The sequence below is a fragment of the Apium graveolens genome, chromosome 6, assembly GCF_009905375.1.
Source record: "Apium graveolens cultivar Ventura chromosome 6, ASM990537v1, whole genome shotgun sequence".
Lineage (NCBI taxonomy): Eukaryota > Viridiplantae > Streptophyta > Magnoliopsida > Apiales > Apiaceae > Apium > Apium graveolens.
In genome coordinates this window covers 26,217,654-26,231,203 of record NC_133652.1, presented here as the reverse complement: position 1 = coordinate 26,231,203, position 13,550 = coordinate 26,217,654, and the positions used below count along the sequence as shown (strand labels likewise).

General features: G+C 44.2%; 1 protein-coding gene across 1 annotated transcript; it reads left to right on the top strand.

Moving 5' to 3' along the window:
- The first annotated feature begins 6,801 nt into the window (after positions 1 to 6,801).
- Positions 6,802 to 7,989, top strand: LOC141664814 (uncharacterized). Its single transcript, XM_074470768.1, has 2 exons — positions 6,802 to 7,164; positions 7,240 to 7,989. Exons 1-2 carry the CDS (start codon positions 6,802 to 6,804, stop codon positions 7,987 to 7,989), a joined length of 1,113 nt encoding a protein of 370 aa, XP_074326869.1.
- Positions 7,990 to 13,550: the final 5,561 nt, after the last annotated feature.

The following is a 13,550-nucleotide window of genomic DNA, read 5'->3' as shown; positions in this document are numbered from 1 at the left end:
ATATATATATGGAAAATATGAAGGCTTGGATCTTGAAATATCAAATCCTGCTTAGATTATATTTTCTTTTTTTTTCTTCTCCTTTTCCAATAAGTATTCGATTTTTTTAGTTTCAAGTATTCTCCGCTTCCTTGTCTTTTTCACATTTTTCTCCTCAAATTCTGATTTATTTATTTACCTACAAAATAAAGTAAAATAATAATTTTTATTCCGGACGAGCGAAATTAGGATCTAATTTAAGTTTTTTTAATGTAGAACTCGAATCAAATTGTGGCCAGTTTATTGAGTGAAGTTTGAGTATGTTTGATTGGAATTACAAATATGCCCTTTATTTATTTTGCTTAAAGATTTTTTTTTTCTTTTTATGTTCTCTTTACTTTATACGCAAATTAAGATAAGAAGTATAGGTAAATATATAAATTTTGCAAATCCTTTTAAATCAAAATTTAAATTTTATTTCTTACCTCAGCCAGCGACTTGGGGGCTGACCCCAAATATATATAATTTTTTTTATTTATTTTAGAAAACGTGAAAAGTAAAATGGAAAAAAATATCATAGATAGTAAAAATAATGATTTTTCTAGTATGTGCCCCTGTGCACATGCTAAGAGCTAGTGTTTCATTAGGTCAAAATATTGGTGGAGAGCTTATATGGACCCCTGCATGCACAAAATTCTCCACTAATAAATTTTTTACAACTTGTTATACCCAAAATTTGGCATTGGATTGACTCGGGCCAAATGCGGGTTAAGTACAGTTAAAACTGGTATTGCATTGTAAAAGGTAAGGACGCGTCCAGGCACAGAGGACACGCCTACATTTGAGGAGATGTTTTATGGTCTGGTGATGGCGAAGCTTGCGTGTGCATGCTTGGGAAAGGAAGCGCCCAATCGTTGTGGACGCATCAACATTGGTGAAATTACTTGGCAAATATGGTCTTTTGGCAATGGAAGCTGGAGGACGCGCCCGTCTCTATCAGGACACGTCTTGTCGTTGTGGTATGCTGTAAGAAACAATTGTTGAAGAAACAATGTTGGCTTTATAAAGGTGAGGACGCGCCCAGAGTCTTAGGACGCGTCCTGTGTTTCGTCAATCACTCTCAATGGTGACTTTAGGACAAGGCTTGCATGGAGAGGAGCGGTGGAGATTATTTTTACTAATGTATTTGTTGCAGGTACTCTTTGAAGAATTCCCTCCTTGAGACGGTCAAGGAGGGGGATGTCCGTGAAAAGCTTGAAGGCCTCCAGGGGTATGCCTGATGATTGAAGGCCTCCTCCTGTATTCAACGGGTGTCCTCGTTGGGGATGCAGGGTTAACGTTGGTGTGTGCTTTGGGAACTCTGTTCTTGTATTCAACGGTGTCCTTGTTGGAGAACTTTGGAGTCATCCTGCACTTTGCACCCAAGAGCTTGGGATTACCTGTCCTGTTATCTGGTGGGTTATCCTCATTCGGGGGATAGGGATGCGTCCGGCACTTGGGGTGAACCGTGCCTATACCTGCGTCCGTAAATCAAGGGAGATAGTTGTAGCGGAGTGTTATCCTTGCGTAGGGAGATGCACTATCCGTGAAGTCCTGCGATTACAGATGAGCCTTGGGCCTTCGCGGTTGGGCCTCATAGCTGGATATTCTTAAAGCTAGCGAAAGATGGACCACCACACTGCTGCCGCTGCCCTTCGGGCACGCCTCCTACGCTTATCACTCACCTACGCTTGGATGGGCTTCTACCGGGCCTAGGAATAAGAAGTCTAAGCCCATTATATTTTTTGTTCCACAAGAACTACGTCAGGCTTGATCCCTATATAAAGGGTACGTAGGCACATTGAGAGGGTAAGAAGTTGAGAGCTGATAAGAGAGCCACCACTTAGTCTGATCAATCTCAGCCTAAAACAACCACAAACCACCACACACCGCTTGACTGTCCGACGAAGAACCACCTTCATAGATCTTAATCCCGGCGAGAAATCTCAAACTTTGTTTTCACCAGATTCCTCCGTCAACAAATTGGCGCTAGAAGGAGGGGTGCTGATTAAGATCATAATCTTGGGAGGAAAAGATGTCTTACAATCATGATGGAAGTTCTTATGATGGAAGTGACAGCAGATCTGAAGGAGAAGGTGAGGGAGGCTACGCTCGTCACGAACCCTACGTGCCCAGCAACATGGCGGATCCACCGAGAGCTCCGGACGTGGGAGGGACACCTCCAGTTCTCATCAGCAACGCTGATATCTTGGAGCAGTTCTACTGCATGAGGGATACTCTTAACAATTTTCACTCAAAGATGAATACGGTGGAGCATCGCAGGACAAGGAGAGGTCGTCATTTTCCTCGTCGCGGCCATATCGTGGGGAAGGCACCCGTAGTTAAAGGAGATGCTCAGGCCAGCGGAGAAAACCCGCGAATCACTCCATGGCGCTTGGAATATTCTGATGATATAGAACCTATCGTGGAGCTTGTTGATGAGGATACGGATGGCAGAGAAAGGCCTCGTCTTGTCAATCAGGTTATACCACACTCCCATAGGTTTGGGTGTATGATGGACGAGCATCGTCGTGCGGAAAATACTCAGAATCAAGGTGAGGAAGGAAGAGACTTTTCAACCTTAAAAAGAAGGCTCGGCATAAGATTGGAGGATGACGATCTGAGAATGCTGCTGGTAGAATGACAAAAGGAAGGAAATGCTGGAGAAGCTAGGCCCCGTGACACAGCGCTTGTGCCCCCTACATACCAAAGGGATGATAGGGTGCGGCACTGCGAACACGAGCGTGCCCCTCCGCGAGGAAGGTTCGGGAATTATTACCGAGGTTATCAAAGGAATGGGCGAGGAAGGTTGTGATACCAACATGGAAGGGCACCCTATAATGGTAGGAGGGATGGCGTGCTCTCCACTGAAGAAGCTCCTGTCGTTGTTCCTGTAGCTTCCCACAGTGCTACGGGCAATGGTTCCAGGACGCGTCCTCATGACCGGGATGGTGTGCGAATTCAAGAAAGGTTGCAGAATAATGAGGAAGTACCACGACGCGGCCCGGAGAAACCCCGCGTGCGGGATAATGTTCAAAATCAAGATGGTAACATACCGCAGCCGCAGCCTCAGGGCGAGGGGTGGCGAGATCTACCGCTACACCCGGGGGTAATAAAGGGGAACCGCAACAAGTCACAGAGCAACATCAACATCCTAATGTTCAAACCATTCCTGGAGTAGGGACGTTTAATGTGAATGATCTTAAGAGGTTGCTCAACCATCTTGAAGGAGGAAGAGTAACGGCGACTGCGCAAGCTCCTTCTCCTTTTGCTGCTGTTGTGAGGGAGGCGCAATTGCCAGCAGGATACAGGAACATAACCAATGACTTGCATTTTCATGGGAACTCTGACCCTGTGGAATTTATAGGGCGTTTTAACATTGAGCTGGATGTATATCAAGTACCTGATTTGGCTCGATGCCGTCTCCTGGCGGCCACCTTTAGAGAAGGCGCTCAGCAGTGGTTCCAGAAACTTGGTGCAGGTGTGATCATATCCTGGGAACATATGAAAACCTTGTTTCTAACTCAGTTTCAAGCTACAGTGAAGTATACACAGCCAGTTACTACGCTGGCCAACGTGAAACAGAAAGAGGGGAAAACTTGACCTCATACTTTAAAAGGTTCAATGAAGAGTCTACTTTGGTAAGGGGCGCAACTGATGAAACACTGAAAATACTTCTTATAGCTGGTCTGCGTGTGGGAACAGATTTCTGGAAGCACCTGCAAGGGAAGGACCCGGTGTCATTGGCCGATGTACTCGCGCAGGCGGAATCATTCAAAGCGATTGAGCAGTCGCTTACAGAGACAAAAAAGAATGATAACACCCACAACTCCAAGGGGCGAGCCAAGAGAAGAGATAGGTCTGTGAGCCCGGATTATCGGCGGAATGCCAGAAGCCCTTATAGGGTGAACACCGTGAACACGCGGAGAGAATGGAGCCCGCCATCGAATTATAAAAGAAGAGTAAACAACTACACTCCATTAGCAGCGTCCATTGATCATATCTTTGAGGTGAATAAGGATAGAGGAATCTTCAAGAAACCAGACCGTCTGACTTCATGGCAGAGTAGAGATAAGAAGAAGTATTGTGATTATCATGAGTCTACCGACCATGACACCCATGAATATCGTCACCTGAAAGATGAAATTGAAGAGTTGATCAAGGCGGGATACCTGAGAGAGTGGATTGACATGGTGAAATGACACAGGGGGAATGATGACAATGGGAAAGATAAAAGGCAACCCCCGCGAGAAGAAGAAGCTGAAAAGACAGCGGAGGTTAAGTTCCAAAGAGCTGGTAGTATCAGGGCAATTTTTGGAGGACACCTCTTTGTCGGTGACAGTAATCGGGCGTTGGAAAGAAATGCAAGAGAAGCATGACACCCACCACTCACCAACATTCATAGTTTGGAAGATAGACCTCCAAAAATTTTTAAAGGGGAGTCGGCTGATATTACGTTCAAGGAGAGAGAGTCAAGATGGGTACATCATCCCCATAATGATGTACTGGTAATAACTATGCTTATCGGGGCAATGAACGTGCATCGGGTCTTCTTGGACAACGGGAGCTCTGCGAACATCCTGTATTACAGCACGTACAAAAAATTGGGTTTCCCTTATAGCGACATGTATTTTGAAGATGCACATGTTTATGGCTTTACTGGAGAAGCAGTAAGAGTTATGGGTTCGGTTAGGCTTCCCGTTACACTTGGGGAAGGAGCTTTGTATGTCACTCAAATGATAGATTTTAAAGTGCCGGATCACGATTCTGCGCACAACGTGTTGGTGGGCAGACCTTGGTTACGGGCGTTCAGAGTGATAACCTCGATACATCACTTGATGATAAAGTTCCCAACCCCTAACGGAGTAGGCAGTCTGAGGGGGTCGCAATATGAATCACGCGACTGCGATCACAAGGCTGTTAAGGAATTCCGCAGGAGAAGATACGAGGGAAAGGGTCTTCCATTTGAGGGTGCGGAGGATATTCATACAAAACCAAGTGGAGAGGTTCATGCCCACTATTTCGTAGAAGGCCCAGATGAGGAAGAAACCCGCCGGGACCCCTGTTTTGATGTTAGGGAATGTTTCGAGGATCCGTAGTGTGGAAGATGTTTTGATAAACAATATAGAAGAAATCATGCAGAAGGAGGTTAACGGGGAAAAGTTGGAAGGAAGAAGTGAGATTTTGCAATGTCTCAAAAATAACTTCAAGGTGGATGCTCCTCAAAAAGAGGACGCGCCCTTGAAGAGCGAAAATGGAATTGAGGTTGATGCTCCCCAAAATATGAACGCGCCCTCCACACCTGCGTTGCACAAAATCATGCCTTATCCTGAGGTAGATGCACCCACTCATGGGGGCGCGCCCTCGGATAAAAAAATGGGCGTGGAGGACCCCCGTGACTTTGATTTTGATTTGGATCCCAGGATCCCTATCCCCGCCGAAAAGACGGGGCCGACCGAAGACACAATATCTGTTCCGGCCGATAAAGATGACCCGAGCAAGGTTTTGAAAGTGGGATCCCAGTTAAGTGATGAAATGAGGGAAAATCTTACCCGCTTCTTGATTGCAAATCTCGATGTCTTCGCATGGAGTCATTCAGACATGGTGGGAATCGACCCAGGAGTAATGTGTCACCGGTTGAATATCTTCCTGAATTGTTGGAAGTGGGACTAATCAAAGAATCTTACTGCCCCGAATGGCTTACAAATCCAGTGCTCGTAAAAAAGCCGAACGGGAAGTGGATGACGTGTGTGGATTTCACAGATATCAATAAGGCATGTCCAAAGGATAGTTTCCCGCTCCCACAAATTGATCAGTTGGTTGACGCGACGGCCGACATGCCTTGCTAAGTTTCATGGATGCATATTCGGGTTACAATCAGATCCCCATGTATGGTCCCGATCAAGAGCATACATCCTTCATCACCGACAGGGGGCTATACTGCTACATAGGAATGCCGTTTGGATTGATTAACGCTGGAGCAACCTATCAGCGGTTGGTGAATATGATGTTCAAAAACCAGATTGGGAGAACCATGGAGGTGTATGTGGATGATATGTTGATAAAATCCAAGGAGGCGAATGACCATATCGAACACTTGATGGAAATTTTTAATATTCTAAGGAGGTTTCGCATGAAGTTGAACCCACAAAAGTGTGTATTCGGCGTAAAGTCGGGTAAGTTTCTCGGGTTCATCGTCAACCATCGTGGAATTGAGGCCAATCCCGCAAAGATTAAGGCATTGATGGATATGAAATCACCCGCCAATATGAAACAGGTGCAAAGTTTAACTGGGAGGATTGCTATGCTAAATCGATTTGTTTCCAAATCTTCTGACAGATGCAAGGAATTCTTTAAGGCGATTAAGTTGGCAGGGAAAGACTTCGTATGTACACCAGAATGTGAAGAGTCTTTCAGAAGGATCAAGGAACAACTGGGAAACCCTCCCATGTTATCAAAACCGTTAGATAGAGAATCTCTAATACTGTACCTCGCGGTGTCAGAATATTCAATCAGCGCAGTTCTGGTAAGGGAGGAAGATGGGCAACAGTCACCAGTGTATTATGTGAGCAAGCGATTACACGACGCTGAGACTCGCTACTCAAGCATGGAGAAACTGGTTTATGCCTTGATCCTTGCGTCAAGGAAGTTACGGCCGTACTTCCAGGATCATAGAATTAAAGTCGCAAGGCGTATCCACTACAGCAAGTCCTTCACAAGCCAGAATCATCGGGGAGGATGTTGAAATGGGCCGTAGAATTGGGATAATTTGACTTGGAATACATGCCCCGTACAGCAATTAAAGGACAAGCCTTAGCCGATTTTTTGTTGGAATTCGACTCTGCGGTTGATGATAAGGCTTTGGTGGTGTTACAGCCCCCTCGTAATGAAGAATCTTTAGAAGAGTTCCCACATTCCTGGTGGATTTTACTTGTAGATGGGGCAGTTAACAATGGAGGAGCAGGTGCAGGCATAGTACTCATGTCTCCAGAAGGCCATCACATGATGAACGCAATTTATTTCAAATTTTATGCAACAAATAATGATGCGGAGTATGAAGCATTGATTATTGGCCTAAAGATCGCTTTGGAAATGGGAGTGCGGAACCTAATTGCAAGGAGTGGCTCGGAGCTGGTGGTAAATCAGGTGAATGGGGGGTTTCAAGCCCGAGGACCGCGGACATAATTGTATTTGAGATGCACTCAACGTCTGATTAAAAAGTTCAGAGAAGTTAGGCTGGAATGTGTACCGCGGGAGAAGAATAGCAATGCGGATGCCCTGGCCAAAATGGGGTCGCAGCAGGAAGCTGTGTTACTGGGATCCATACCTTTAGAGATTCAGGAAATTCCTAGCATCCCAGAGATAGAGGCGATGCAAGTAGATGAGGCTCACAAGGAAACATGGATGACGCCCCTCCTTGCCTACATTCACAAGGGAACACTCCCCGAGGATAAGTTCAAGGCTCGTCGACTCCGCTACCAGGCTGCGAGGTATGTAGTGTACGATGAAGTTTTGTATAAGAGAGGCTTTAATCAACCACTGCTTAGATATGTTGATGAAGAAGAAGGAAATTATATCTTGAGGGAGGTGCATGAAGGAATTTTTGGTAATCACTCGGGGGGTAACTCGTTAGCAATGAAAGTTTTGCACCAAGGATATTATTGGCCTACGATGAAAGAAGATACGGAGAATTTTGTCAGAGCATGCGATCGCTGCCAACGCTTTGCAAACTACTCATCTATGCCAGTGACGCTCTTAACATCCATGGTAAGCCCGTGGCCATTTGTCATGTGGGGAATAGATCTTATTGGCGAGCTCCCCAAGGCTAAAGGGGATGTCAAGTATGCGGTAGTCGCGGTTGATTATTTTATTAAGTGCGTAGAGGCTATGCCATTGGCTACTATAACTGCAAAGAAAATCAGAGATTTTGTCTTCAACTCCATTGTGTGCAGGTTTGGAATCCCTTACTAGCTTGTATCTGACAACGGAAAGCAATTTGACAGCAAGGAGTTGCAACAACTGTGTGAGGATTTAAAAATTAAGAAGGAGTTTGCAGCGGTCTATCATCCTCAAAGCAATGGGCAGACAAAAGCTGTGAATAAAATAATAAAGCATACCCTCAAAGCCAAGCTGTAAGAACGCAAAGGAAATTGGCCTGAAGAACTCCCAAAAGTGATATGGTCCTACAACACTACTCCACAATCTACTACGGGAGAAACTCCGTTTATGCTTACTTACGGCTATGAAGCTATGATCCCCGTGGAGGTTGGTTCGGATCGCTTCGCAGAGATCGTTACACGGAGGAGGGTGCAGAGGTTAATCAAAGGCTTTATTTGGATCTCTTGGAAGAAACAAGCTTGCAGTGTATTAGCAACGTGCTGCAAGGTATTATAACAATAAGTTAAAGGGCAGTTGCTGAAGGTGGGAGATTTGGTGCTTAGGAAGGTGATGCCCAAGATGAAGAACCCCCAATATGGAGTGTTTGGAGCTAATTGGGAAGGACCATACAATATAAAGGCCATCTCGTGGAAAGGAACTTATCAACTTGAGGATATGGAAGGGAAGCTGGTTCCGCGAGCGTGGAATGCGGAACATCTCCGAAAGTATTATCAGTAAGGCGCGGCTTTGGCCCCTTACATACCTCTTTTATTATATATTTAGGGCTATGCCCAGATTATAGACTAGAATTAAATAAATTTCTACTAGCCTAGGAGGGTAGTGCATGTACTACGTACCTTAGAACTAGTTGAAGGATCATTTTTTTGAATAAATTCCCCCACAGAGTATAGTAGCCGTGGGACTGGTGCACTTCTAACACCAGAGCGCATTATTAATAAAAACTTTGAGAAAATTTTAAAAGTTATTTGCTTGTTAATTTGCCTAGTTGCATGACGCATCCTAGCTATAGTTCTATACAGATGTTAATTGAAGCAATGGTTGTCAAAAGGAACAACAAAACTCAAGTTAAAATGGAACTAAGACGCGTACTATTTCCAAGGATGCGCCCAAGTTATCTTGGTTGATGCTCTTTCAGTTTTAAGTTTCTTTAATTTTGACAAAACCCAACTAAATGGGAGGACACGTCCTTACTAAGGACGCGTCCAGACTGAGTGATTAAATATATCTTTAAAATAAAGGGTAGACGCGTCAAGATAGTAGGATGCGCCCCTCATGCTTTATGCCTTTTTCTAAAAAGTAAAAGTGTAGCATGATATAATAATTATTAAAAATATCCTATCGGGATGATTTAAGGACGCGTCCAGTTAAAGAGGACGCGCCCTTCAAGGACATTTACTTAATAGATAATGGTAAAAACACAACAAGATTCCAAAGGCGACGCGTCCTAATAGTAGGGCGTGCCCTTATCTATGACAAGGAAAAGTTAAGAAAATAAAATGATATGCATAAAAGTCATAAAAGAGAAATATCATAAAAAGTGCAAGCAAAAGGAGTTCAAAAGTAATCATTATAATTTATAAGGCTTCAAGGGGCCCGCACCCTTAAAATAGTTAAGGTAAAAACTCCATGAATAAACAGAAGACGCGTCCTATGCAGGAGGCGCGTCCTGAGGCTTGTCTTGGTTATCTGTAGGAGGAGGTTGAGTCTGAAGCGGAGAAGGAGCAAGGGACGCGTCCTCTTCCTCCAAGCCCAGAAAAATCCTTTTGCTCTTAATGGAATCTGCGACCCTGACTCTGAAGTCATTTACCCATGTCTGGGTGTCTGCATCGAACTTAGAAAAAGAATACTCTGGGTCATTTGCAATAAACCCAGAGCACCATTCTTCGAACCCAGCTGCGAAACCATTTTGATAGACTAGCTTTTTCTCCTCTTTCCACCCATGCAGTCTGTCATCATTTAGAGTGTCGAGCTCCAGCTGCATGGTGGAATTTAGTGTGATAACACTCGCCATAGTTTTCTCCATAGAGGAGACATTACCTTCCAACACAGCTTTCTCTGCCTCAAGACGCGTCTTGTCCTCCTGCAGGCGCTTGATCTCGGCGTCTTTTTCTTGGGCGAGCAGATTGATGTACTTCTCTAAGGATTTGATCTTGTCTTCAGCCTGGCACTTTGCAGTGTCAGTGGTAGCAAGACGCGCCCTGAGTCTAGCAGCCATGTTGGCACTTTGTCTGGCGTGCAAATGAAGCTCAGCTGCAGCCCTCACCATGGCCTCTTCTATTTGTTCCTCGGTCCTAAACGTCCAGCCTCAGACTTCATCTTCAGTAAAGTGGCCAGCTGAGGACGCGCCCAGATATCGGAGAACAAAAGATTGATCATCTGGAAGTATCTTTTGGCGCTTTGTGGGCGCGTCCTCCTTCTCAGAGATGTCCAACACAGTGGTGTCAATTATTTTTGGTGGAGGGGAAGGAGTCACAACAGGAGTGGGGGTCTTAACCTTTGGATCAGGCTTTGCAGGGGCCTGTTTCTTGGATCTCAGCTTCTTGGAAGCTTCAATAGCAAATCCTTTTGGGAGAGAAGCCATATCTGCGACATGAACATGAAAAAACATTAGTTAAATAAGGTAGACGCGTGATAGTAGGACGCGCCACGAACATAATTTAAAGATTGTCAAATAGAATGCATGTAATGACATGTAAATGCATGAAGATGTGTCAAGAAAAATGAATGCAAAGATATGAAAAATGCATATATATGTATGACTATGACGTGTCCTAAAGATATGACGCGTCCCATTGACTATAATGAGGATTGTGAGGAAAACATGAGTGACATGCTAACATTGTCAGTCACAACTATTAGGGGAAAACGCGCCCTAAAATTAAGGCGCGCCCAAAATGAAGACATATATGCAGCAAACACCCGTAAATCAGATTAAGTTTTGCATGTAAAAGGAAAGACAAACATACGCGTGACGCGTCAAAGAAAGATGTCGCGTCCTACGAATGTCGGTGAATTGGTACTTTTAAAAATGAGAAGCTAATTCTGTAGCTTTGGACGCTTCCAAAAAGTATGACGCGTCATCTCTCATATATCCTTACCTTGTTCTAAGTGAAATTGCTTACTAATGTCAATCTCGACTACTTCTGCGGCAGTAAGGCCCCTGGCTTTTTCTGAGGCCGTGAGAACAGGTTTGCCATTATGAAATTCATGGAACTTGCAGACAGAGCCGACCCGGGCAGATAACGCGCCCACCAGTTTGAGGTTGTCTTCTATGATCATGTCTTTAAGGTTGAAGTGTTTCTCTGCATACTGGAGTACTTTATCTGCTCTCTTCTTTCTTTTTCCTGTTAATTCCTTTTGAACTCTCTTGTCTAAAGATAAAAAAATGAGGACTTGTTAAAAAAAGGGAAATTTGGAACAAAGAGGACGCGTCCAGAATAAAGGACTATGAGGACATATTTTGGAAATCACTTACTTGGTTCTAAGTTGAAGCGAACTCGGGTTCTCTTGACGTCATAGACGTAGAAGAAAGGTTCCTTCCAATCCCTCCCGTGGATGATCTTGCCTTTATTGAATCCCTTGTTGTTCAGCCACTTGTTGACTACAAAGAAGTGGTAGCCAGGGATTGATTTTCTGATGCTGTAAAAGAAGCTGAATTCCTTCATGGAGGGCGCGCCCAGTCCAAGATTGTGGTACATCATGTACAGAGCCCATGCTAGCTTGTACGAGTTTGGAGACAATCGAACTGGGGCGACATCATACCACTTCAAAATCTTTTTGATGTATGGGTGCAAGGGCGCGCCCACGCCTAGGGAAATCAGTTTTGGTGTGAGCACCATTCTAGGGATCCTTTGATTCCCAATGTTAAAAATGTGTGGCCTCATTGTATGAAGAGAGCGCGCCCAGATGCCCTCCATGTTGTAGTATTTCATGTGCTACTGAATTTCCAAGTTAGTTGCAGTGGAGTCAAGGGCAACACAAGCTAGTTTACTTTCTTTTTTCCTTCAGGCATTTTTCTCTGCCTCAGTTAGAGCACCAAGCTTTGTCCAGTCACAATCCACTTCAACATCTGAGGGTTCCCAGTGTTCAAGAGGTGGATCGTATTTTTGAGGAGACACATGATACTTTTCAGGATCAGGAATCCTCTTTTCAATCTCACTTACGCTGAGAGGAGACGCGTCCTGAGAAGGAGCCACGTCCTGTGAAGAAGCTGCGTCCTGAAAAGATGACGTGTCTTGAGTAGGGGACGCGTCTTCATCTGAAGTAATCATGTGTAAAGGCTGTTGGATGGTGGTGGGTACAATTTCATCATCTGTCCAATCTTCGATAGCAGCTCTAGCATTTAGAATTGGAGTTCTTTTTCGTTTGAATCCTTTCTTTTTCATTCTAGAGCTTATGGAAACGTGATCCATAGAATCGGAACTAGAATCAGACATTATAGAAGTCTTTGATTTGAGAGATTCGAAGACGCGTCTTTCTGCTTTAAGAAAGGAACTCGTCCTATGAAATTCAGGAAAATCGGGTTTGAAAGAGATCAAGTGAGGGGAGTAAATCCTGAGGCGTTTGTTGAGAACTTTGAATGGATGGAAAGGTGATGAAGAAGACGCGTCCTACAGCTGCAAAAGAAAGAAGAAACACTTGAGGACGCGTCTACATAAAAAAAAAGAAAAAGAGAGAAGAAAGGAAGATACTGGAAACGTACGAGGACGCGTCCTAGGAATCTATCGCAGGAGACGCACCACGATGACGTGTCATAGTAAAGTATTGTCTCTATATGACCTTTAGTTCAAATAACTTAGACACATGTCTTAAACAAGGGTTTGGGGGATGCGCCCAGACGGGAAGACGCGTCCAATATGGTTGCAACGCAGTGGAATTTTAATCGACTATAATTGATTTGGGGGAAATTCTCTAAGAACCTAGAAACATGTAATTAGAGAATTAAAGAAGCTAAATATGGTGGTTTTACAGACACATACATATATACATACAAAAGAGAATGAAGAACATATGAGATAGACATGAAGCATACGAACAATCTTTTGCTTATTACGGTTGGATTACTCAACCAAATAAAGAAATAAAAGATGATTTACGTACCTCGTAGGACGGGGGTTGGATTAAGCTAGAAAAATCGAGTAATGGACGGTGGAATCGTCGGATTCTTGAACTTAGCTTCTTGCAGCGACGACAATGGTGGTTTTCCATAGAGAGAAAAGGGTAAAATGACGATGTGAGTTTTGTTTTAGGGTATTTATAGAGAAGAGTGTGTGCTGACGTGTGCGACAGATGTAGCGCAACGACTATATAGTGGGTCAGAAGACGCGTCATCTATCAATGACGCGTCCTCTGTTCGCAAGCCAAATTTCATTGCTTGGTTTTTTCGAATAAAAATTCCAATTTTGTTTTCAACTGCAAATGGAATTTGGGGGTAGTTGTTATACCCAAAATTTGACATTGGATTGACTCGGGCCAAATGCGGGTTAAGTACAGTCCAAACCGGTATTGCATTGTAAAAGGTAAGGACGCGTCCAGGCATAGAGGACGCGCCTATATTTGAGGAGATGTTTTATGGTCTAGTGATGGAGAAGCTTGGGTGTGCATGCTTGGGAAAGGACGCTCCCAATCATTGT

Excerpts from the sequence above, each read along its gene's own strand:
- LOC141664814 (XM_074470768.1), top strand. The coding sequence starts at position 6,802 with ATGCCCCGTACAGCAATTAAAGGACAAGCCTTAGCCGATTTTTTGTTG. Across the intron at positions 7,165-7,239 it reads CGGAGCTGGTGGTAAATCAG|TTCAGAGAAGTTAGGCTGGA; the intron begins GTGAATGGGGGG and ends CTGATTAAAAAG.